At 41.5% G+C, this 26,709-nt stretch overlaps 1 protein-coding gene across 5 annotated transcripts in view; it reads left to right on the top strand.

Annotated features, from left to right (window-relative positions):
- Positions 1-26,709, top strand: part of grm3 (glutamate receptor, metabotropic 3) — a 42,605-nt gene that overhangs the window by 11,937 nt on the left and 3,959 nt on the right. For all 5 annotated transcript variants that reach the window (XM_085166944.1, XM_085166940.1, XM_085166945.1 and 2 more), the window contains 10 exons: positions 7,652-8,203; positions 9,262-9,405; positions 12,934-13,203; positions 13,694-14,297; positions 22,628-22,870; positions 22,975-23,164; positions 23,462-23,771; positions 23,884-24,077; positions 24,227-24,359; positions 26,056-26,233. In XM_085166944.1, the coding sequence (XP_085023070.1) occupies positions 7,892-8,203; positions 9,262-9,405; positions 12,934-13,203; positions 13,694-14,297; positions 22,628-22,870; positions 22,975-23,164; positions 23,462-23,771; positions 23,884-24,077; positions 24,227-24,359; positions 26,056-26,233 (2,578 nt within the window). In that variant the 5' untranslated portion in view covers positions 7,652-7,891. The remainder of the gene's footprint in view (positions 1-7,651; positions 8,204-9,261; positions 9,406-12,933; positions 13,204-13,693; positions 14,298-22,627; positions 22,871-22,974; positions 23,165-23,461; positions 23,772-23,883; positions 24,078-24,226; positions 24,360-26,055; positions 26,234-26,709) is intronic.

The following is a 26,709-nucleotide window of genomic DNA, read 5'->3' as shown; positions in this document are numbered from 1 at the left end:
GCACACACACGCACATAAACACACACAGATAAAGTAGCAATCAAGAGAAGTTTTACCATGAGCTTGCTCCTTGGTCTAGATTGATTTTTCTAGTCACAACGTCAACCTCCAGCTTCTGTCTTATCTCTCCCGAGGATTGCAGGAGAGGCACAAGTGGCAGAATTCAAAAGAAGTGAGCTATGTCTTACTCAAGCCTTGTGAGTGACTTTTTAGTAGACAAACGCAAACTCAACAACACAGAGAGAATGAGGGAGGCTAACGGGATTGCTTCTTGGGGTTGACAACATTTCTGGCTAAGATCAGACAACCTGGTGATGGGGTCAAGGTGTGTGTGCACACAAAATTCTGTTTGCTTGCTTGCATTTGTTAATTTACTGATGGGTAATTTCACTGCATTTGAAGGGGAAAAAAACATTAGATCTTATATATCTTTTAATTATACCTTCAAAACAATTGCTGTGGACTAAATAGACATCAGCGATATAATCTGGCACTTTGACAAGTCAGCAAAGCAACAGCCTGGTGAGTGTGTAAGTTGAACAAATAAACAAGTGCTCTACACTCATGGCCATTGCATTAGGTACACCTGTCCCACTGCTTGTTACCATAAATAGCTTATTAATCAGTGGCAGCAACCCAGTGCATTAAAATCATGAGGACCTCCTGAAGTTTAATCCAAGTATTAAAATGGGGAAGTAAGGTAATTTTAGTGACTTTAAACATGACATGGTCTTGGTACTTCAAAAACTAGTGATTTAATGGGATTCTTCCATGCAAGCATCTCCAAGCTTTACAAAGAATTATCGGAAGAAGAGAAAATATCCATTAAGCAGCAGTTCTCAGGTTAAAAATGCCTTGTTGTACCAGAGGTCAGAGGACAATGGCCAGACTGCCCTGAGCTGTTAGGTAACCAACAGCACCAGATGACCACACCGGGTGCCACTTCTGTTAGCTAACAACAGGAATATGAGGGTATAATTTGCACCTGCAAATGTAATGGTGCAGGGGATATTGTCTTGACACGCTTTGCGACCTTTACTACCCACTGAGCTTGATTTAAATGACACAGTCCACTTGATCGTTGCCAACCAATGTTCATTATGACCTTTATGACCACAGTGTTATCCTAATGGCTGTTTCCAGCAGGAAAACCTCCCATGTGACAAAGCTCAGACCATCTCAGACTGGTTTCCTAAACAAGACAGTGAGATACTCAAAGGGCCTCTACAGTCACCAGATCTCAAACCAACAGAGAACCTTTGGATGCTCTAGAGCAGGCGATTCGCATCACTGATGTGATGAACTTCATAAAGCTGTCATGTCAATATGGACCTAAAAATGTTTCCAGCACCTTGCTGAATCCATGCCAAAAAGACTTAGGACAGTTCTGAATGCAAAAGGGGGTCCAACCTGATAGTAGCAACTACCACCTCATAAGGCGTACCTAATAAAGTGGCAGGTGAGTGTAATTTATTTAAGGCATGTAAGGTTTTTTTTGACAGTCTTGTATTTCCAAATTGTGCTACCAACACATCAAGAATCCTGTAACCTGTATCCTGTTGATACCTTTATGTGTCCATGAGCAAATTATCTGTTACTTTAAACACTTTACACATTTTTAAGTGAACGAATCAGTCTTTTTGTTCAATTGAAGAATTCCAGGGAAGTCTTCTTGAGGTCGTACCTTCTGCAACATTTCATTATGCAATGAAATCATAAACTGCCAGCTTGTTCTGGGACAATGTATGCTTTTTAAGATTCTTCACAAGGATCTAGGTTTGTTGAAATAACTTTCTAAGCATTTTTTTTTAGGTGTTTTAGCTATAAATCATCATAAAAAGCATACATTGATTATCCCTTCAAAGTAATTTGCATTTAGCTAGTTAGTAAGTAAGTAAGCAAGTAAGCATAATTTCTTTTTACTGATGTGTAGTATTGTTTCACACGGGTCTTGGGAAGATTAAAGTGCTCTGATGCAAAATATTAATTCAAGCCCCTCTCAAATGAAGTTAAAAAAAATATCTGATATAAAACACAAGCCGCTAGACCAGCCTCCTAAAAGCAGGACAAGTTTTGTCTCATTAGCCTACTCTTGCATGCATTATTGCTAACTTACACATGCTAGGTCTTAATAAATAGAGCAGCTAACATTTGCAGTGATCTTGTTCCCATGTGCCTATACTGTTAGAACCTATCAGAATGCACCAGCATATGATAACACAGCAGTTACTGCTTGCTTAACTAACATTAGTCAATAAACCAGCGGACCTCAAATATACAGGCGCTTACACTAGCACAGATTTGTAATATCCCCCAAGACTGGATATTAGAAAAAAATGCCGACTTTAGAACCAGAAGCTACTTCCATCATTTAAATAAAGCCTAAATTTGCTAGCGTCATTTTATAAACACCTTCGCTGTAATCCTTTGCTGTTCTTGCTGCCATGACAGTCTGACAGTTGAAGACTTACTAAACACGATGCCCATAGAATGCATGCTATCCATGCGAAAAGAAGGCCGCAGTGGAGCGACTATGCTTGGACCGTACGGCGCTACGCAAACCTATACCCACTCCCAGGGTATGCTTGATCATCTAAATAAAACTGGTTTGTGAATTAATCATGTTTCTTGTTCATGATGTTTAAGGATCTGCCGAAAGATTTGGCAGTAGCATACAAACTATTCATCTTACAGATGATACTTGGAATACTGGGACGACTAAATAGCATCGTTGCGAGATAGCGAAACAGTATAATTTCAATCTTTTAGAAAGTTCAAGGTCAACATTATTTTCATTCAAATTAGTCATACAATCACATTTTTATGGCCTGACTCCCTTAAGACAAAGGACACAGGCTATATATACAATGGGCAAGATAGTACTGTACTGCTGGTGGTAAAGTTTGGGTCTGTTTGTTTGGTCTAATCATTATGCAGTTAGACCAAACCATTCTTGCTACTGCCTTTGTGGTTCCTTCAGGCAGCCATCCTGAGCTGTCAGTTTGCCAAACCACATTACGAATAAGCCTGTCAAGACACTCCCAATGGCACTCCATTAAAAGTACACAAGATACTCATGCCAAAATTCTTGAAACCCTCAGAATACAATCTCTGCTGTGCCTTATTGAATGCAGTTAATGTTGAGCAACAATGTGAGGGTGTCTGTGATGTGTAAACCTAGAAATCTAAAACTGTCCACAAGAGATGACCAACTGATGGAAATAAGAATATGATTTTCTTTGATCTTTCTAAATGATTTATTTTGTTTTAATGATATTTGGAGAGAGGTTTTTCTCTTTGCGCTATATGGTTAGGTCTTCCACTTGCTCTCTATAGTGCCTCTCACCACTGTTGCTTATTAGTCTCATCTCTGTGGTGTCATCTGCAAATTTTATGATTCTGTTGTTGTCATATTTGGCAATACATTTCTGTGTAAACAGACTGTACTCTAGGGGACTCAGAAAGCAGCCCTAAGGCATGCATTGTAGATGAGAATGGTTTACCTATTCTCACAGTCTAGGAACTGCTTCCCAGAAAATTGTATTGAAAGCAAATCTGTAATCAATAAACAGAAATGTAATTTATGTATTTTTGATTTCAAGGTGTACTAAAGCAGTGTGCAAGAAAATGATATAGCATCACCTGGAGCAGTTGGTAAATAATATAGTAAATAATGTGTGAAGGATAGCAGCAAAGCAAGCAAATCTATGAGTCCTAATCCTTTGAGAGGTTTTAAGATCTGTTTCTGTAGACCAGCCTCATTGGGTGGGCTCTGGGGTGATGCCACTGACTCTAAGTTGTGAGCTTTAAAATTAGTATAAAAATTGCTCAACTCATCTGGGAGAGAGGCACAGATGTTGATAGCTACACTAGGTTTTGATAGACCTGGATATTTGGTTCCTTATTTCTTGATTTAAAATTAGTGGTACATTTTGTCCAAATACACACACACACACACACACACACACATTTGCGCACGTATCAAATGTTGTTGTTGGGTAAGAACGAGTAACACTGGAATATGGATATTCACAAAGAATTTAAGATAGTCACTGACCATTCCACTAACCTTGAAAAAATTGTAGCCCTGGGGCCCATGCTGCTTTAATGTGGCCTTGGCATTGTCCTCACAGTCGGCTGCAAGCATTTCACTTTCTGCTTGCAGGCATGAAGCAAGAGCACTGACAGGTAGTTGGATTTCCCAAAGTAAGGCGAGGTTTTTGCCTCTGGTTATGCAGGTGAAATGCAGAAAAAGTTTTGGTAGCACAGATTTTAAGTTACAGAAGTCAGAATATCTCCTGTGTGATAATGGCTCCATACAGATCATTCAGTGCCTCTGCAGCAACATCTCACAAAGGGGATTATCTTAGAGGTAGAATAACCTGCGCCTTTTTCTTAAGCTGTTTCAGAAGTGGAAGGCCATAGTACAAGACTAGTTAAAATAAGCAGACAGTGACCTGTCAGTAAAGAACCCCGAACAGAACAGAACACACAAAGGCTCTTTGTATCCTTTGAGAGCTGGTTCAGATGTGAGGTTCAGTCCCCTTTTTCCTTGAGTACTGCATGTTGGCAAGAAATCAGCCATTCGTTTTGTGGAATAGCAGTGACATATGAAATGAAAACAAGTGAGTGAGAGCATCCCACAGCGTCCTCCCACCCTGTTGGATTCCTCCAGCAGCACGGCTGTGTGCTGTTATTTTAAAACCGGCCTGCTGATGTTTAGGAGTTCTATACCATACTAAACAAGTTACTTTTGAGTGTTTGTCATATGAACATTTGTTAAGTAGATTAAATACTAATCAAAGGTATTATAGTGCTTCCTCTGGAAAAAAAAAAAAAAAAAGAACATTACATTGTGAAATTTTATATCAAATAATCCACTAGTTCAGACTATTCATTTTCCAAAAATGTCAACCTCAAAGGGAGAAGCACTAGTTAATTTCTACTAGCACTAGGGAAATCCATCCAATAATTGTAAAGGCCTTTCAGTGTTCATAGTATTCAGTGTTCTCTATACCAGCGGTCTCCAACCTTTTTAGCGCCACGGACCTGGTTCATGCCTGACAATATTTTTCACGGACCGGCCTTTAATGTGTCGCGGATAAATACAACAAAATAAAACTAGTACCGGTACCGAAAAAAAGAAGATTTATTCATAACACACGTGAAAAGACCCAGGAAAACCGAGTTAACGATCAAAACAAAATCAAAAAAAAAGATCACTGGCTGCCCTCTGCCCATGGAGGCCATTGCGAACTCCCGATACCTCAGCAGAGCTGGCAATATCATTAAGGACTACTCTCACCCCAGTAATCAACTGTTTGAACTATTACCGTCAGGCCGACGGTACAGGTCACATAAAACCAGGACAAACAGATTCAGGGATAGCTTCTTTCCCAGAGCTATCACCGTAGTAAATAAGCACAAAACAATTAAACCTGCTTAACCATACTTGCCATTGTCACTATACTATGCTGCTATTCATACTATCATTATATTATGCTGCTATCCTGTATATATTGTACTTATTTATTGTCTGAGCACTACAGTTGTTTTATTGTACTTTTTATATTTTACATTTATATTTATTTTGCTTTTTGCACCAAGGGAGTGGCACTCCAATTTCGTTGTACTTTGTACAATGACAATAAAGGCTATTCTAAAACTATAACAAAATAACGCTGAAAACCGATAAAAACCCTGAAAACCATACATTTCACACCTGAGCCTCAACTCTTGCGGCCCGGTACTAAACGACTCACGGACCGGTACCGGTCCGAGGCCCGGGGGACCACTGCTCTATACTTCTGATATTATACATCATTTTGTACTGGTGACATGTGACAACATCTGCCATAAAGATTTAGAAACAAAAGCAATTTATCAGCAACTTAATGTGTTTTGTTGTGGTTAAAAGAAACAACACTGTACTACTGCACTGTACTACTGGCTACTGTATGAGCTTTTTCACTTGATCTTGAAACATAAAATATGTTGTTTTGGACATTTGCTGGAAAAAAAATGCTTTTCCACACACCCGAGGGAGGTTGGTAAGCAAATATTGATGATGAGTTACAAACAGTGTTTTTTATTGTGGAACGAACAGTTCCTTAATTGTCAGTTGGGGTGGCTGTAGCTCAGGTGGCAGAGCAGGTCAGCCACTAACCAGAAGGTCGGTGGTTCGATCCCAGGCTGCTCCAGTCTGCATGTCAAATATCCTTGGGCAAGATACTAACCCCGCGTTGCTCTCCGATGCATCCATCGGAGTGTGAATGTGTATGAATGGTAGACTAGACTTACTTAGCACTTAGGTCAGAAAAAAGTGCTTGTGTGAATGGGTGTGATTGGGTGAATGAATTAGTTGTATAAAGCGCTTTGAGTGCTCAGACAGAGTAGAAAAGCGCTATATAAGAACAAGTCCATTTACCATTACCTAACTCCATATATTCTGATGATCCCTAAAAAAGCTAGAGACATTGCCTAGCTGTAGGGAAGTTGATTTGCTCTATTACAGCACACTTGGCATACATTATTATATACTAAGATTTAAGATGACAAGATACCTTATCGATACCTGTTCTAAATGCAAAGGTCATAGTGATGCATTGTAATAGTACACATAATCAAGGTGCTGTTTCTTTACTTGTACTGATCTCAGTGCACTAACCTTAATGACTCCCAACAGAATATTTGCCTTGCAAATGCCCACAGCTCTGCACTTCAGCTTGCAATGCATGGATGCTGCTAAAGCTAAAGCATTTTTACAGGACAAAACCCCCTCCAGAGCTACAGAAGCTCTTGTATAAATCTTACCTTTATACTCACATGGGTTGTACTGTCCAAACATGTAAACTGCAAAATCTGTAGAGTACCGTCTTTAACATTCAGCTCATATATTTCATATATTTTAGGCTGGCTTTGACAAAAATGGAGGTGGAGCACATTAGTGAAGATAACAGTCAAAACACAGCTTTAATTGAGTCGTAAGATGAGTAAGTAGCATCAGCTGTTGTTGGCCTCATTGTTGTCAGACAGCTTCTTTCATGGTAAAATGCATTCAGCCCTCACTCTGTAATTATGCAAGGGAGAGGGGGAGCAATAAATCTGATAACACACACACGCACACACACATGCACACATATACTTAGGGGTATAAACTCATGGACAAGCAGAGAATTGCTGGAACAGAGATGAGATTAGAGAAGCTTTTCTGATCTGTGGCATGAGAAGACTTGGCTCGTGTATCAACCAGCCATCTAAGCTGGCTTATCCTGATACAACCAGGGGCAGACACCCCCCACCACACACACATACGCGCGCACACATGTGCACACATACAATAAGAAAGTTTACCGGGTGATGTAAGGGAGGAGGAGGTTGGAGAAGAGTGGGGTAAAATCTCCAAACAATTCCATATCCCTGTTAGTCATGGCCTTGCTTTGCCTGTAAAGCAGAAATGACTGAGCCCTTGTTAGCAGTGTCCCCAAACTCCACTAAAATGTCTACTTTGCTGTCTTTCTACTTCATTGTACCACAAAAAGTATTTCAGCTTTTAGATTTGCCCTGTGGCATGTGGACTGACAAACTTATATCCCACTCTTCTTCCCTCCTCTCTTTTCTCCTCCTCTCTTCTCCCTTCTTCTGCAAGCAGAACTGATGCCCAGATGGTGTGCCCCTCCATGTGTGGTCCAGTTCAGTTCTCCCTGACCGTTTCATGGGCCACAAAACAACCCAAGAATCCACGGCCGCTGCCTGACTCAACCCCACTGAGCACTGTCCACTTCACTCGTAACCCCTCACCCCTAACCTTAACCCTTAGCCCTTCGCTTCCCTCTGTCTCGCTCTCTGTCACGCCTGTTCTTGCGTTCTGACAATCCTCCCTGAGCACAACATGGTGGCCCGCATTCCCTTTCTTGTTTTGGTCATGATGTGTCAAGGCGTTTTGCTCTCAGACCCACCCCAGTCACGTCGGGAGATCCGCATCGAGGGTGACCTGGTGCTCGGCGGCCTGTTTCCAGTGCATGAAAAAGGAGCTGGCATGGAAGAATGTGGCCGTGTTAATGAGGACAGAGGGATCCAGAGGCTGGAGGCCATGCTGTTTGCCATAGACAGAATCAACTCGGACAAAGCTTTGCTGCCAGGGGTCTCCCTAGGGGTCCACATTCTTGATACCTGCTCCAGAGATACCTATGCACTTGAACAGGTGGGTGAAGATTGCCATTGTGCATCAATGACAGATGATGAATCTAGACAGTGTACAAATGTAATTTTCTGCCATATGGTAGTTTTCCCGCACACCTAAAATTTAGTCTCACTACCACAAAATTAGATCGCATCATAATCATATCTTACATATGTAAGTCAAAGTCAGTTTAAAGGACATTAAAGGTAAACACATGACAGCACTGAAAGTAATCAAATCCCCACAAAAGCACATTGGTGAAATATCGGGATAATCCATGTGAATGCTGATGTAACGTTTTAGGTACAGCACAGTTAAAATCTAATTAGTTGTTTTGTGCTCCTGGGCGACTTGAACTTTTGCTATATTTTGTCTTTAAAAAGTTGCTCATCTAAGTAATTTTTGGCCTCAGAAGTTAAATGTGCAACGTTTCCATTTTAAATTGAGTAAAACTATAGGCTCTCATTAAAAGGTAATATTCAGGTGAAGTAAATGTACCTCAAAAAGGATATTGCCTTGAATGATAACAGCAAATCCGTGATGAGAAAGATAGATTGAAGCTATTTTCGATGGGGGAAATGAGCCAGATAAAAAGAAAGGATGGCACTTTCCCCTCAAGGATTGTTATCTTCAAAAAAATCTTCTTATTGCTGAGCTATTTAGGTATGATGCATCTAGTGATCTTACGCAATGAGCTCTGTGACTGATTGCATAAACCTTGAATTCTTGACATCTGGTTTCTCTAAACAGGTTGTGGATTTATAACTTTTTTTCCACAGCAGTTTAAATACAGTATAATCTGCCTTGGTCTCGTATGAGTTAATTTACAATTTGGACCCTGTACTGAAATGAATCAACCTCATGTGTAAAGCAATAGATTTTCATTGTCCTTTCAAGAAGAGAGAAACTTTGCATTAAAAAATAACCTCAAAGTATTCAGCTTTTATTTATGTAGCGCATTCATTACAGCAAAAATACTTCAAAGGCTGATTAAGAATTAATAGATAACATAGACCATATTGTACCCTACATGATCCATTACACTTGTTCTAAAATATCTGTGTTTCTGTGTTGCCCAGGCTCTGGAGTTCGTAAGAGCCTCTCTCACCAAGGTGGATGACACAGAGTTCATCTGTCCCGATGGATCATATGCTTTGCAGGACGACAGCCCGCTTGCAATCGCAGGAGTCATAGGAGGATCTTTTAGCAGTGTCTCTATACAGGTAACAAAAGTACAGAAGTAGTTATACAAACAACAATCACTGTGATCATCTACTTTTAACTTTCTCATTAACTTTTTGCTTATTCTCCCGTGACCAAGGGTTAAAGTGACATTTTCCATTTCTGCTGTTTTCATATTTATGTGACTGTGTATGTATGTGTATGTCTATTTCTTAGAATCAAGCTCCATCGGTGAGCTCTTGTGTGTTTTCCCAGCCCGTGTAGCTCTTGTCATAGAACTATGTAATTTGCATAGTTTAGCATAAAACCTCCTTCTCCCTTACTCCTCTGTGACTGCACAAAAGCCTCCTCCTATCAGTCCTTAAATCCCTAATCTCTGAAACTGTCTCTCTGTCTTCTCTTTCTCACCCTGCCCTGTCTTTTTCTCCCTCTTCCGTTTTATATATTGCTTTTTTTCTCTCCTCTAAATCTTTGCTCTCTCACTTCTCATAACTTCCTGCTTCCCTTTTTTCCCCCTCCATATTTATATGCATTCTGAGGCATCCCTCCCGGCTATTTGGGGAGATCTCAGTGTATGCTGACCTCAGCCCCCTTCTTTTCCTCCTCCTCCTTCCTGGGGCAGCCATTGTTAACACATCTGCACTGCCTCTTGTCCTTCATCAGACATAATTATGCTTTGTTTTCTTGCGGCTCATTTTTGTTTGCCTTTGTTGCTGGGTTTTTTTTATCGTTTTGTTTTGGGGTTCCATCTAAACAGCAACCGTGTTTACAAGACATGAACTGTGTGCTGTTTTGTGATCTAATGCCAGTGAAGCTAATCCAGCTACTCCTTCATGCCTTTGTACTTGGCCAGTCTGTCTGTGGCTTCCAAATGAAGTAATAGGGAATTATTTTATGTTTAACCATGCACAACTAAACTCCAGTGCCTTGAAGGCATTTACTTAGCGAGCATGATTCCTCCCCTCTACTCATTCATGTCTCTGTGTATATGTCTCTGTGTGTGCATGTGTGTGACTTGCATTCCAAGGAGAAAATGCACAGAACCCCTCCTCTGCACCATTTTTTCCGTCCTTTACTTTCATTTCTTTCCATATCCACATCCAGCCCATTCCTATGCATTTCTCCCTTCCCTCTCTCTCTCACAAGGGAAGAAGGCAGCTTTCGCTAACAGAGTAAACTCCCCGTGTCCCTACACACAGCCCTCTTAGGTAGCTGGTCATTGTTCAGTGGCAGGTAATGGAGCAATGCGGTTACATTTTGCAGCGTGACCTTCTGTGACATTTAAGTCAAGTGCCATCTTAAACCCATAAAACCTGCCTGCAGAACTATAAGCAGCCATCAGTGCGTGCGTGCTTGTGTATGTCAGCGCAGGTGTTGGCGTAAGTGTCGGCCTGTTCTGGCGCACATCGGTGTATGTATGTGAGCGTGTGCTCTAATCTTCTGCATTATTAGTCTAATGAGATTCTGACATGTTGTCAAAACAGCTCATCAGCTGAGCTATGAATGAAATATAGAAAAGCACAGACTGATGCGCTCTAAAAGGATTAAACTGAGGCGGGAACAGAATGGCTGTGTAGTTTGTGTTTATTTGTGGGTGCCTGTGCATGTTTGATTGTGTATGTTTACATGTCTTTGTGAGCGCGAGGATGTCTTCCAGTCGTATCTCTACTGTTTGTGTGACACCTGTGATTGAAACTGCAATAAACAGAACATGATCATAGCCCAATCAATAGTAAAAGGGAATGCAATATAGACGCTACTAGAGCTCAGGCACCCGTCGCTAATAAATGATTCACCATGTGCATATGTACTTGCTGTGTTTTCTTTTATCTTCATGTTACGCAAGAAGCAACTTCTACAAGCAGAGATCTTCAATATATGTTGCCATTTTCCATATGGAAAAAAAGTCTTTTCTCAGCTTTTATTAAAAATATTTGATTAAGAGCCTTGCAGTCAAAGGTTAAAGATCACTTGAAACAGATAAACACTTACACCAACTTTAAATAACTAAGCGCAAGAAGCTTTAGCAGTTTCAAACTGATGCTATTGTTTTTATATATTTCAACCCTATAAACATTCCTTGTGCTGATTCTCAGTTCCACTTTGTTTTAACTTTACCATTCCCTTTCTTCTGCCAAGCCTTGGTACAGCTCTTCATTTTATCCGCTATTTGTCCTGTGAAAAGCGAAACACACCTTCCTGTGGAAGTTCTGCTTCCATACGAATTAAATGTGTAAGTAGCAGCCTAGTGGTGCTTATCAAATACACCTGATTAACTGAGCACCAGCAAATGTAACCACATCTTTAATCTATGCCTCTTCTTTCTAAAATGGCTATGGCAACACAGCTTAAGTTTGCTAAATGGAAAAAACAAACACAGCACATCAGCATAAATGCCTCATACCAACTGTCAAGCACGGTGGTGGAGGAGTGATGATTTAGGCTTTTTTTTACAGCCACAGGACCTGGACACCTCATAGTCACTGAGTAAAACATGAGGTCCTTTGTATACCAGAATATTCGAAAGACAAATTTGAGGCTGTCTGACCAACAGCTTGACTGAAATTGGGTCGTGCAACAGGACATTGAGTCCAACTACAGCAGTAAATCCACAACAGAATGACTGAAAAGGAAAGAATCAATGTGCTGCGTTGGTCCAGTCAAAGTTGAAACTGCAACCTGATTGCTGTGGCGGGACCTCAAGAGAGCTGTGCATGAATGAATGCCCACAAACCTCAGTGAACTGAAGCACCTTTGTAAAGAGGTTTGCCAGAGTTCCTCCACAACAACGTGAGAGACTGATGAAGTCAAACAGAAAATGATTACTTCACGTTATTACTGCTAGAGGTGGTTCTTGAATAATGAGACTGTGCTTAGGTTTTCCAAAAGCTGCCTAGAGTTTTAGGGTATATATATATATATATATATATATATATATATATATATATATATATATATATATATATATATATATTATAAATATATATATATGTTATAAATGTTAAGTTTGACATGTTTTGGCCCTTAATATTTTTACTCTACCTTTCAGACATTGACTACGTTCAGTCTAATTGTCAAATGATTCCTAAAGAAAATACTTTTTATACTATCACCTAAAAAAAAATCATCAAGTTCATAGAAAATATTTTAATAAAATTCTGACTTATTAGATTGTATTCACACTGATCCATAAGAGTATAATCAGTCAATTCTAATTCAGCTCTGGATACGGTAAAAAGGGGTGTTTTACTTTTATCGATACAGTCAATATTGACAATACATAACATTAAAAATATAATTTACAAAAAATTATGGGAAATCTCCTTTTGCTCATTTATCCCTGGCTCTTCGCAATAACTTTACAGTAGTATCTCCAGCAAAATATTAAAGTTAAAATATTAAAATATATTTCATCATGTCATAGGAGCATGGGCTATGAAAATCCAGTAAAAAAAAAAAAAAGATATCAATCAATCAATGTCAAGACTCTAATTTTAAAGCAGTTGCGATAGCTTAATTTTACAACAGCAGGCTCAGAATTATTCCACCTGATTTATGTGTTCCCTCAGGTTGCCAATCTTCTCAGGCTCTTCCAGATCCCTCAGATAAGCTACGCTTCAACAAGTGCCAAACTCAGCGACAAGACGCGGTACGATTACTTTGCCCGCACTGTGCCCCCTGATTTCTACCAGGCCAAAGCCATGGCTGAGATCCTGCGGTTCTTCAACTGGACCTATGTGTCCACCGTCGCATCCGAGGGTGATTACGGGGAAACTGGTATCGAGGCTTTTGAACAAGAGGCACGCATGAGAAACATCTGTATTGCCACTTCAGAGAAGGTAGGAAAAAGAATTCATTTGCACATTTCTGTTGTCAAAACTACATGGCTATAAGAAGCAAACACAAAGAAAAGCTAAACAAAACAAACAAAGCCAAAACTTCCATGTGGAATGTCACCCTGATGTATGGCCTACGGCTGCACCAGCAACAATGGGCAAAGTGCTAAATTTGTCCGCTTATAAAAGTTTGTCTTTACGTCTTATCTCGTCCTACACCAAATAGGGTTTAATATCACACTGGTGTTATCAGTCGTGAACCAGAAAATGAAAGCTTATCTCCAAGAACTCATTCCGGGTGCTTTCACAGTCACATTTTTCATCTAATTTGCTACAGAAATGCATGTTGGTATGAGACTGTGAGACAAATCTTTTTTTCTCACATTTCCGCCTATGATTTATGTGATAAATAATTACGAATAGGGAACATAAGCGGGAGGAGCATGTACAGTATGTCTGTCGTTAAATTGCAGCATGTCTCCTCTTTGTCCAGGTGGGACGGTCTAACGCGAAGAAGTCCTATGAAGCTGTGATCCGTCAGCTCCTCCAGAAGCCAAACGCCCGTGTGGCTGTTCTTTTCCTGCGAAGTGACGATGCCAGAGAGCTGCTGGCAGCTGCTGCCAGGCTCAACACCTCCTTCATATGGGTGGCCAGCGACGGCTGGGGTGCGCAGGAAAGCATTGTCAAGGGAAATGAGGTCACAGCTGAAGGAGCCATCACGCTTGAATTGGCAGCCAATCCCATACCAGAATTCAACCGCTACTTCCTTAGTCTGAACCCTGTCAAAAATCATCGGAATCCCTGGTTCAAGGAGTTCTGGGAGCAGCGGTTTCAGTGCTCTTTTGGGGGAGGAGGCGGAGTGGGCTTGGGAGAGACGCCTCCCCCACCATGTGACAAGGACTTGTCGATGGACAAGAATAACTTTGAACCCGAGTCCAAGATCATGTTTGTGGTGAATGCCGTGTATGCAATGGCTTACGCCCTACATAACATGCAACGTAGCTTGTGCTTTAACACCACCAAGCTGTGTGACAGCATGAAGGCCTTGGATGGGCGCAGACTCTACAGGGATTACATCCTTAATGTCAGCTTTGCAGGTAAGAGAGCTATAGCACGGCAAACAGAATGAAGAGCGATAAGGTGTTGAAGTTTTATGAAGAATAAGAAGTAAATGTTGGAGAGGAAGCTGGTGGAAAGACAGCAGGACAACAATGGGAATTTTCAGTCCCTAGTTAACAGTGAAACAATACAGGGATGTTGTCCTTCTCCTCAGCCAAAGCAGCCACGAACATAGAAAGTACTGAAACAAATCCACTTAATTGCTATGTATTGTCAGAGCCAGCTTGCCATTGACACCTATTACCCATGCGTAATTGATACGACACTTGAAAGTTGCTTTGAGGAATGAGAGCTTCAGTTAATCCGTCAGCCATATTCTTCTCTCTTGCACTAATGAGATTGTGTGTGTTATAATAGCTCCTATAGCAGGCTGCCTGTCTGTCTGTCAGTCTCTGTAGAGTTGGGAGTGAAGAGACAGAGGATTGGCTTGACTGACAGATGGCGTACAAAGGAAAGTGTTATAAATAAACTGCTGTGTCTCAGGGACTGACACAGGTTTAGAGGTGCTTATTCCTCCACCAACCGTGACCAGGAGCAGACATCAAAACAGCCAGACAAACAACACTAACACGGCAGATTTGCCATGGGACGCTGGGGAGAGAGAGCACCAAGGATGGATGGAGGATGAGAAAATGGCATCACCTATGAGGGGAGGGGGGGAGGGAGCTTACAGATAAGAGTGACAGGCAGACTAAAATGAGAAAAGAGAGTTTGGGGTAAGGTAAGAGAGCGTAAGACAGAAAAAGAGATAGGGAAAGAAGGAGGGAGAGAACAAGTGAGCACCGAGGCAATTCCGGAGTGGGACGGCATGCGTCAGCAGAAGAAGAGAATTCTCTTTGAAATTCCCCATCTTCATTTCTGCTACAAATCAAAGTGGAGCATTTCTGTCTGAGAAGAAGAGCAAGTATAAGATAGAGAGTGAAGAAACAGTCAAAGCAATTGCAGTTGCATCCTCCACTTGGCACCGATGATCCCACTCCATTATAGAGTACATACAGTGAGAGATGGGAAAGATATGCAGATTTACACACACGGGAAGCTGACAAATGCTCTGGAGTGGGTTTTGGGGCAGAGGAGAGAAAAGCAGGGAAAAGCAGAGGACAGCAGATGAGAAAGAAGGTGTGAATCCCTCTGTGACTTTCCTACATCTCTATGTCTGATAATGCACTCCCTCTAACACCGCTTCTGCCTTCTTTTTAATACCAATGTATGTCTGCGAATTGCACGTTTTTATTCTTCAGCTGGTAAGAAAGAACAGCAAATACAAACAACCTGAGTCCTTTTACACTGACAGTGCTGACAGAATGACAAGCAGCTGTATTGGTAAAAATCCATTCAGAGACGCTGTGCTGATAAGAGCTCAAACTACGTGGAAGACGGTACAGTTAAACTGGGAACTTGCGGCAGTGTTTGTTTTGAGGTATTGGTTCGCCCAGAATGACTCACTCTCGCTCTCTGCTGTACATATACATCCTTCCGACTACAGTATGTAAGGAAGAAGCTGAGGTGAGTTGAGGTTGAATGTGGGGTATGAATACTGCAGCATCACCATCCGCAGTGCTCTCAGTCTGAACTGTAGCAGACGGAAAACCAACACTCTTCAGTGCTCTCTGTCTCCCTCCTTTCGCCTTCTCTTATACACACATGCAGGTTTATTGCACAGTCTTTGCATTGCATCAAAATCGGAGCTTCCTTATAGCTTCCCAATGTCCCCTAGGACTGTGTTCTTAAATGTAATAAGACTGTTGTTTTATTAGCTTTTACTGACATTGTATGTGATGCCCTAATGCACTATTCTGTGTTAAAAGCAGTGTTTTCATATGCGGCTCTCTTCATCTAATCTCGTCTTGCTAGTTGCTATGGTAATGAAGCCGACACTATTGCCAATTGTCGAAGTGATCCGGTAGATCATGGGAACTGCTCCTTACCAACTAGTAACAGACACAGAGGCGTTTTTTTACACATTTTTATGAGGCCTTACAACATGCTTCATACGCAAAACGTAGACATACAAGAGGCACATAAACGCCTTCCTAACAGTCTTTTTTACAATGAGGTGGCTTGAAATGCTTGTTTTTCTACCAGCATGAAATTGCAGACACCCCCAACCCACACACTTCTCAAAGCCATCATTCAACTCCCACCCACCCACCTCCCCGATCTGCAGCAAACAGATCAGTATATACACACATGCATGCAGTCTTCTGTTCAAATAGTGGTGATAGATGTGATATTCCCCCTTCTCTCTTTCTCTGTGTGTGTGTGTGTGTGTGTGTGTGTGTGTGTGTGTGTGTGTGTGTGTGTGTGTGTGTGTGTGTGTGATATGTCTGTGTTAGCAGAGGCGGTGTGCCTTCAGGGCCATATTGAGCTTGCTGCAACGTTTAGATGCTAGAGAACAACCTTCACTCATTTTCTCTCCCTCATTTTTCCCTCAGTCTCTTTTCCTCTGTCTCTCTGTCTTTGTCGCTGTCTGTCTTTCCGTCACTCTTTCTCTCCCACCTCATCACTCCGTCTTTTCTAGATACTTGTCCCCTTTTTTTTCTCACCCGGAAAGTGTCCTACTCTCTCCTACATTCAAAAACAGCACATCCCACTCAGACTTCACAAGGTTGCTCTCCTGCCTCCACTGCCTCTCTGCGCCAGTCTGCTTCTCCACTCCTCTCCCTCACTTTGCTCATCTGTCCATCCAGCCTTCAACTATTCTCTGTTGATTCCTCTCTCTAAAGGCTCTCCTTTCCATCCACCTGTATCTCAGCTACCATGACATCAGTTTCTTGCTTTTCACTTTTGCTATCTCCTTTCTCTTTCTCTTGTATTCTTCTCCCTCTACTCGCTTGTCACTTCCCTCCTTTCTTTGCCCTTATCTTGTCTCTTGGCTCATTCTCCATCCCAGCACCTTCTGTTTTTCTCTTGCCATTTCTTGCTTTTGTCTCCTCTATCTCACCACCTTTCTTTCAGTCAAGCCTCAGCTCTCTTCTGCTACATTTTACCTCCTATACATTTCTGTCCCTTACTCTAGACTTCCTTTTCTCTACCCTATCTGTCCTCTGTTCCCCTGTGGCCTGTTGTTCTGTGACCCAGTCAGCGCCTCCATCTCCTAGGACCAAATCCACAGGGAGAATAAATATAACTAATGTGATCCCTCTGTGTGTGAATTTGTGACATGTGAGTGAATACCTGCATATTTATCCGTATGCACTGAGGGGGCATGAGTGCATGTATGTGTGAAGTCACGTAAGCAAAAACAAAAAAAGATTTACCCTCTCCACATGAATCTGTACACTTCACTTTCACCGCTTTAAGATGACTTATTCCTACTTATTCATCCCAAGCCGCCTTTGCCTCCTCTCGCTCTCTCCCCCTGCCTTTTATACCCACAATCCCCCTTGGGCTTTGCTTTAGCCCGACATGGCCGATAACATAATTAATTTCTCAGCTTCTGAATGAAAAGCCTGTTTTCACCATGCTTCTAATTAAGCTAGAATAATAAGGTGTTTCTCAAGTTAGTGGGAATGCTAAGTGTTTCGCAAAAATTAAGGTTCTGGTTAGGCTGCTTTATAACTACAGTTTGTCTTGCTTAAGTTGATTTGCTTTTTCTTTCTTTTCCCTCTTTTTTTGTATTTTTTGCTGTTTAATTTTCATTTCTCCCAGCTGTCTAATCAAGTGCCATTACAAAAATGAAAGTGTTTGTTGCCATTGCAGTAAGATAGTTGTATATTTAGATTTGGTTGGGACAAAGCAAACCCTATGTTTCACCCAGCCTGTAAGACACCGTTTCTACTGTACTTCTAGCGTACCACATGGAAGATGAATTGGCTGACAGTATTGCTGGATGTCAGCGAGTGAGGCTTGGTCTTTTGTTTGCTGATGACACTTCACGGGCATAAAAAGTCACCCGGAGCAGTGGGGAAGTATTGTGTGGATGAGGTGGCACAGAATCATCTATACATATACATATACATCTATATAACACTGTATTAGGTTGCGTTAAAAGATCTGTTACACGTGGAAACCTAAGAGCCGCCGTTAGGAAGCATCGCTACAAATCATTCCGTCAGTTTATTGTTCAGCGTGTTGCTGTAACAGAACCATGTTGTAGAAAAGTAGCTGACAGATCAAGTTCCTTTTAGCCACACTGTTCACTTATGGTTTCAACCACACTAGCAAATGGCAGTGTCAGTCTGTCAGCCTGTCTGTGAGTGTACAGTTTGGTCCTAAGTGCAATATCTCGACAACTATTAGGTAATTTGTCATGAAATCTCATGCAAACATTCATATTCTCATGAAGATGAATCACAGTAACTTAGTGTGTTACAGTTCGGGGTTGGGAAATCTCAGTGTTGCTAAATCCCTTCAACTTTATGGCTCATCTTTAGTGTGACACTATCACACTGTCCAAATAAATCAGATGTCATCTAATAGGATGCCTCAATAACTCTACTTTTTTTTAAAGCAGGTTAAACAGGCTTTTGTGCACATTGGAAATAATATGAACAGGCTTTTTAAAAATCATTTTTTAAGCAACACTGTTTCGGAAACACTGCAGGTCGGTCGAAAAAGACAGTTTGCATATTTGAGATGCCGGACTTGAACACAAAGACCTGTCACAGTGCTTCAGCTTTGCTATAAAGATCCTGAGGTTTTATTGAGGTTTCCAGCTGGTTAAAGGAGTCTAACTTTATTTGATATTAGAGATTTCAATTTTCTTTGTCAATTCTGATTTTTTCCTAAAAGTGACTTGTCTATGCTGATGTTCCCACTTCTGATTTTCTTTCTAAGAACCAAAACCAACAGCAAATGAAATTATAGAGAAATTATCAAATTAAACTTTACAATTCCCCCAAAACTGCAGTAAGTTACAGGATATTGTCTATTAAATAGCTGAAAAATAAGTGCTCTGCTACCTGAAAAAGATTTTTCTGAATTTTCTGAAAATGAGTTGCTGTACACCCATCATCAGCTGACATTTAGGTGTAACAGACTTATACAACAATGTTAATTTAAGGTGTTTACATTATTTTCCGGTATGTTTATAACTTTAACAGATAACAGGACATCAGCCACTTTTTCATTTGTCTCCATAACTTTCCTCTTAAGTGCTTTGATCTGTTGCTCATACCGAGGCTCATATAGAGCCTGCAGGCGTGTGGCTGACTCTGTGCACTGGATAGCTTTAGCTTTAGCTGCTTTGTCTTTGTTAGTTTCTTTAAAATGTCTGTATTCAGCTGGGTGAGGGTGATTTAAGTGCCTGATTAGGTCTATTGTTACAAATGTTTTCGCACTCGTCCACACATGGTTTACTTTGGCAAACTTTGAAGACAAAGAGACAACTGCTTTCTGAAGAGCTTCCATGCTAACAATATATTAATGTGTGGTTATGAGTGTGCACTATTTGCCTGCCCCGCTGTGCGTGTAGCATGTGTTGCGCATGCATGAAACAGACCGGCTCATAATTGGACATATGGCTCGTCACCAGACTGGGCAGACTGGTTCCCTGTTCGGTCCATCGGTGGAACTGAATTTAATACGTGCATTTTCATAAGATAAATGGATCTCGATGAGTATCGCTGACATTAGAGTTGCATCTGTTGATGTTTACCAAGACTATATTTAAAGGACGTGGCCACTATAATCACTTTCAGTTGGTATAATATGGCCACAGCTAACCTGTTGATAGTAAAAGCACATTTGTGGTGCCCTAACTTGCTGTAATTGGAGATAAAGTATCTGAATTTCAGGTGCAGGACCACGTCTCCACCAGTTCTACAAGCTGTTCATTCTCGTTTACACGCCCCACCGTCCCTCCCCTTTTCAATTCTTTAACTTCTTCACTTCTATTTACTACATGGGGATCTGCCAGGCTCGGGAGCCGCCACCAGTCCCCTTTGAGGCCTTGCCCAAACTGCACCTCAATTCATGTCCAACCCATTCATCTTTATCTACTAAACCGCTGTCAAACCTCAAATAAGGACGTGGGCCCAGCAAGTGAATTACATGATCAGTATATATATAGAGAGAGAGAGATTTGTAACTATTTGGGACATCAGGAAATCCTAAATATATATATTTTTTAATTCAACAAAACAGGCTGGAGATGTGGACTGACAAATATTTATTAACTGTGTTAGCTACTATTTAAATGGCCAGTCTCAAAATTTCAACATGCTCAGAAGTTTGATTCAGTGAGTCTACGGCCATAGATGCTTAGTCCTGTCAAAACAAAAACCTTTGTTGTTGTTGTTTTAGTTTTATTTTTTTTTAGTTCAGTTCAGGACAGTGATGAAGAGAGAGAATTTGGTCCATCAGTCAATAACCTGGGCTGTGTGTCTCCGCTCTCTGCAGTCAGTTGAGTCTCGGTGGCCTTCGCTAGCTCTGACTTGCACCCTCATCCACTTTCTTGATAAGCCATTCTGTCATGTCAGCGAGGTCACTGATGTTGGAAATAAGGAGGAATCACCGGTCCTCTGAGTCTATTGCTGCCTGAATGCGATGTGTTAGCGGGAAGTCAAGGACAAAAACAGTGCCTTCAAATGGCTCTGTAGGCCAATACTCTTATCTCTTTTGTCTGTATTACACGTAATTACCACATGCAGCTAATTAGGCCTCGGCACATATCTAAGGTCCTAATAAGGTGCAGTTATGATAATTAGCCACTGGTAACGTCTTCTGTCAGTGTGTATTGGTGTTTAAAAGGAGGAGGTCCCAGCTTGCCTTATTGCTTGCTGATATTAGCAGACTTTATTATCTGGCGACGTGCAGCATAATGGATTCATATATCTCCTTTATCTCAAGATATTATCAGCACCTTCTTATTGAAATCATTTTCATTTAGCTGTCACCTAAACATTTAGCTGCAAAATCCAAAGAAGACTTGACAGTTAGAATTTCCTGTGACAGAGGGAGATGAGAGAGGAGAAAGATAGAGAGTTGTGCTGTCTCTGTGATTTATGGATTTCATAAACCCTAACCCCCTCTGCTGCCATCTGACACGCCATTCTTTTCTGAGCACACTGAACTATCACAACAATAGCACAGCTTTAGCCCCTGTCAGTGCTGCGTGCACATACGTACACATTCGCACACACACACAGCTAACAGCAGGGTCAGAGCTTTGGTTCTGTCAGCACTGCCTCCCACAGCGCTCAGAGCAATACCTTAGCCATCAAACTGTAAAGCAAAACCTAATCGAGCTTCAATCTTGTGTGCACATCCTCACACGTACACACATGCAAACTTTTCAGCCCAACAGCTTATTCGCAATCTGTATCCTGATTCACTCTACTGATCCCAGGCTGTATGTATGGAGAATGAATTTGGCCCACGATTTATTCAGTTACCCAAAGACAAAGAGATATGAGGAAGGCGGCATAGCATCATCAAAGCAAGCTGCACGGTGAGGACCGAGAGCCTTGTTTCAAATTGAAGAACGGTGCTTTATAAACCCAGCATACACTGTGATTTCTCTAGTCACATCATCTTTCGACAAGGCACCACCGTATAACACGCATGCCTGTGTGTCAGCAATACAGAGCTCACTGCTCTGCTGTAAAGGACAGCGATGGCACAATAGGAGTGGCATACACTTTGTCTGTGTCAAAACAACCAAGTTTCAGCACTGTCAGGTCCGGCACTGCCTGCAAAGCATCAATAACTTACTGTTTTCCCAGTCCAAAGCCCTCTTCTATTTGTTTTTTTAATGGTGACCGCACATCCTGCCAATTTTACAATCTCTTCTGTTCCCACATCCTCAGGGTAGATGGTAATCCTTTCATAACAACATGTATACAAACCAATTTGGCAGTTTCAGCAGTGCACCTCACTCACAGAAGAGACCCAGAGGCCAAATCTATCATTGTGTGGGTAGCTATAGCATTACCAAGGGATTCAATTCTCTGCTTCCATGCCTATATGGCTTTATGGGCAGCTTGTTAATGATGCATCTGGTAATAAACTTTATCAGATCTGATTTTAGAACAGCAATTTTGTCCCTAGGTGACCTTATGGACAGGTGGGAGGCCAGTGACACACACATCACCATTCATACTGGGCATTTATAGCCTTTTAGAAAACACTTTTGTGACTGGCTGGTCTTCAGTAATGAAAACACTTTTGTAGTGCCTTTCACTATCTGTTTTGGACTCCTAAGGCTTACTGACCATTGCTTATTGTCCCTCTCTTCACTGCTGCTTTTAAAAGACATCAATGAGACCTCAATAAGGTGATTGTTTGTGATTGTTAAGCTTTGATCTCCTTTCCCACTGGGTTTATCGCCTTTTTTCCACTCTTTGTCTCTGTGTTCTCTCTTCAGCCCCATTTTCTCCTCCAGGCAGCGAGACAGTAGTGAAGTTTGACACCCAGGGGGATGGCGTGGGCCGATACAACATCTTCAGCTACCAGCACTCTGGTGATCGTTATGGTTACGTGCCAGTAGGTGAATGGGCAGAGAGTTTAAGTCTGAGCAGTGATTTAATTCGCTGGCCCAGAGAAGTAGTGCCCACGTCGCAGTGCAGCGACCCCTGTGAGCGCAATGAGATGAAGAAAATGCAGGCAGGTAAGACGGTGAATTTCATTAATTTCGTCTTTGTTGTAGTGATATTCAAGGTAGCAGCACCTTTGGAAAATCTGCCACAAACTGTTCGTATTCTTGTTTCCCAGGTGAGTACTGCTGCTGGATTTGTACAGCCTGTGAGCCTCATGAATACCTGGCTGATGAGTTTACCTGCTCACCTTGCGCTCCTGGCCAGTGGCCCACTGACGACCTGACGTCCTGTTACGACCTTCCCGAGGACTATATTATGTGGGAAGATGCCTGGGCTATTGGCCCAATTACCATTGCATGTGTAGGGTAAGTGACAGGGCTTTTGAAAATCTATGAATTACTGTCGCAAACACAGAAAACTGGACAGAAGTAGCTCACAACAATAAGTAAGTGAGGAAAAACTTAGCATGTCATACAGATACAGAGATTTTTCATAGCTATGCACAGACAATGACATGAGCATATACTGATTTCAGAATATTTTGTTGATTGTTTAAGTCAATTTTGCTATTTATAGCCATGCTTTATGTGTGTGACAGCATATAAGCAGTGACTTCATGACACTGATTGTATGTCTGGCTGCAACTTCCTCCCTGTCCCCAGATTCATGTGCACCGGCCTGGTGATTTGGGTGTTCGTCAGACACAACAACACACCACTGGTGAAAGCATCAGGTAGAGAACTGTGTTATATCCTCCTCCTAGGAGTCTTCATGTCCTACGCCATGACTTTCCTCTTTTTGGCCAAACCCTCTCCTGCCATCTGTGCCCTGCGCCGCCTTGGCCTGGGCACATCATTTGCTGTCTGCTACTCCGCCCTTCTCACCAAAACCAACAGAATCGCCAGGATTTTCAATGGTGTGAAAGACGGAGCGGGAGCCGTGAGGCCACGCTTCATTAGCCCATCCTCTCAGGTGAGTGATTGCAGCATCATGTCTATCCATCTGCATCAGTCAGATGGATGGATGGATAGACAAACAGTAGATCTCGATGACCTTACTTCCTCTTTTCCCTTTTTTTTTCCAGGTGTTCATCTGTCTGAGTCTAATCTCTGTCCAGTTAGTAATGGTGTCAGTATGGCTGCTGCTGGAAGTCCCCGGCACGCGTCGCTTTACGTTGCCGGAGCGACGACAGACCGTCATCTTGAAGTGTAATGTACGTGACTCCAGCATGCTGCTGTCACTGGGATATGATGTGCTCCTGGTCATCTTGTGTACTGTGTAAGTGTGTCACAACTAAACTCACAGACACTGATTATTACCCAAAAGGTACTATATAAAGTAGTTTATGTTCTACAGATCAAATCAGGAACTGCTGAAATGAAAAGGGTATTTTGTCGACTTAAAAATGTGATTCTCTTCTCCACTAGGTATGCCTTTAAGACCAGGAAGTGCCCTGAGAACTTCAATGAGGCCAAATTTATTGGATTCACCATGTACACCACCTGTATAATTTGGCTGGCCTTTCTTCCTATCTTCTATGTTACATCCAGTGACTACAGGGTATGGTTTTGAACATACACATGCATGCACGAGTGCGTGTTTCTGTATTTAAGGAGGACACTGATCTGACTCTAGCCCAACAAGATGCAAGCCTAACCTTAAAAACTATCTAGCAGCAGCACAACTGTGATGGTATGCTTATGGTCCAAATAAAAAGCAGAATTAAATACTCTGGGCTGTTTGTGGTGAAATTAACTATTGGCAGTTTCACATTTACTGTTTTTTCCCATAGACTGCAAAAGTTATATGTAGACATTTTGATGTTGGATGTTGTATAAAGCGTTTTGAGTGCTCAGAATAGAAAGCTGTTTCATGTTCCACCTTAAACGTTTTTTATTTCTGTGATAAAGATGAGCGTTTTACAATGGGACTCTATGGCAACTGACTCACTTTGGTGTTTCAAGTATGTAATGCGGTTATTTGAGCAGTTTTTATCTTCTCAACATGATTTTTTTTTTTAAAGATGCACAGCTAACAAAGCAGAAATCACATAGGTGTAGTCACAACTTCAACAATTCCTAATCCTATTGGCAAATGTCCCAGCTGTGCAGTACTGGGAGTGACACTTAAACAAGCTCTGTCAAACTGCTGACACATGTTCAGATTTAACAGCAAAGGGGAGCGAATGTTCACCTGACCATACAAATCTTAGGCATACACACACACACACCTTATATACACACACTCCACAAATGCACACGTTGTATCAAAGGGCGCAAGGGAGGAGCGCTGATAGAGTGCTGATGCCAGGGCTGCTCATTTGATCCCCGTAAAATGTCAAATAAATGACCCTCTTTTGCTCACTCTCATACTCTCTCTAGCTCTCCTCTCCACCCCTCTAAATATGCATTTTTTGACGTAATGTTACTGTAAGATTAGACAGATATGGGAAAAGCATCGCCAATATGCATAGCCGCCCACTCACATACTCTATGTACATACGTACTCAGAGGAGACGTTGAAGGGTTTATTGCTGATATGCTCAGATGTATTGTGATCTCACTGGGAATTGCTGTTATTCAAACATTTGTAACACTTATGATAACGATTATGGCGGGATACAGCAACTTATAGTGCGCACTGCTGCGTGCTGGAGATCAGGAATCAAGAGAGAATAAGAGTGTACTTAATTGGCATTGATTTCACAGAGAATAAAATTAAAGCTTCTCTCCAGTGAGAGACTTTGGCCACTGTGGTCTCTGTTGATTAAGTCTTTTATTGATAGATTCTAGTAAGTGTTATAAGCTAACAAAGTATGCTAACAAAGACTTGTGCTCTCACTTTACATGCATGATTATCTGCAGCGTGTGCAGACACAGAGATCCACTTCTTTAGTGTCTTTAGCAGCGTTTGCTTTCATTTCTAATTCTATTCAAAGCACTTTGTCATAAGCACTCAAATGTTCCTTTGAAGTATTTTCATTATTAAAGATTGTTATCATTAAATTAGTTTGTAATAGCAGCTGAAACAGTACAAAAGCATGCATGTCAGGATAACTGGCAAGTCTCAGCTGACCGTGGATGCAAATGTTAGCAACAAGCAATTAAACGATTTACTCCATGTGACAGTGATAGACTTGCAAACTGCTCACAATGTGGCTGTTAGCTAGATCGATGGATGCATGGATGGATGTTCAACTGATATGTCTTGTGCTAACCTGGCTACTAATTGCTGTCTTCTTATGTTTCCTCTGCAGGTTCAGACAACTACCATGTGTATCTCAGTCAGCTTGAGTGGCTTTGTGGTGCTGGGTTGCATGTTTGCCCCCAAGGTCCACATCATCATGTTTCAGCCCCAAAAGAATGTAACTAGCCACAGGCTTAACCTTAATCGCTTCAGTGTCAGCGGGGCTGCCACCTCATATGCATCTCACGGTAGGTTATTTGGTTATATGCTCAACATTCTGTACTCAACAAAAAGTCCAATATGTTCCTGTCTATTACTATTTATAATATTCCCAACCTCCTACTTACTTAACAGTTGGCAGCCATTGGCATGTTTTCATGAAATAGTGCTTCTTTTTTCCCCCTGGTGAAAAATCCCTGGTGATTGTGGCCAAAAAAGCTTCATCTCTGACCTATCCAGATGTTGCTCTGCATACATCAGACACTGATTTTAGTGATGAGGTCACAGGTAATGTTTTATTCCTGATGACTCTTTGATGTAGGGACCCAGTTTGTGCATTAGTGCTGCGCAGTGGAACAGCCCGCCACCACGCCTATTTTAGCTAAAGCTTCCAGCAACTGTTTTGTAGTGGGTGGTTTTGATTAGACTTCCTGCCCAGCAGACCTGCAGTTTTATCTGAACATTTTCTCTCAGATGCTGTCTTGATTTCCACAGTTTCTGTAAA

This window comes from Neolamprologus multifasciatus, chromosome 7, assembly GCF_963576455.1.
Source record: "Neolamprologus multifasciatus chromosome 7, fNeoMul1.2, whole genome shotgun sequence".
Taxonomy (NCBI): domain Eukaryota; kingdom Metazoa; phylum Chordata; class Actinopteri; order Cichliformes; family Cichlidae; genus Neolamprologus; species Neolamprologus multifasciatus.
Note: the sequence above shows the minus strand (reverse complement) of the source record. Positions and strands in the feature narration are given on the sequence as shown.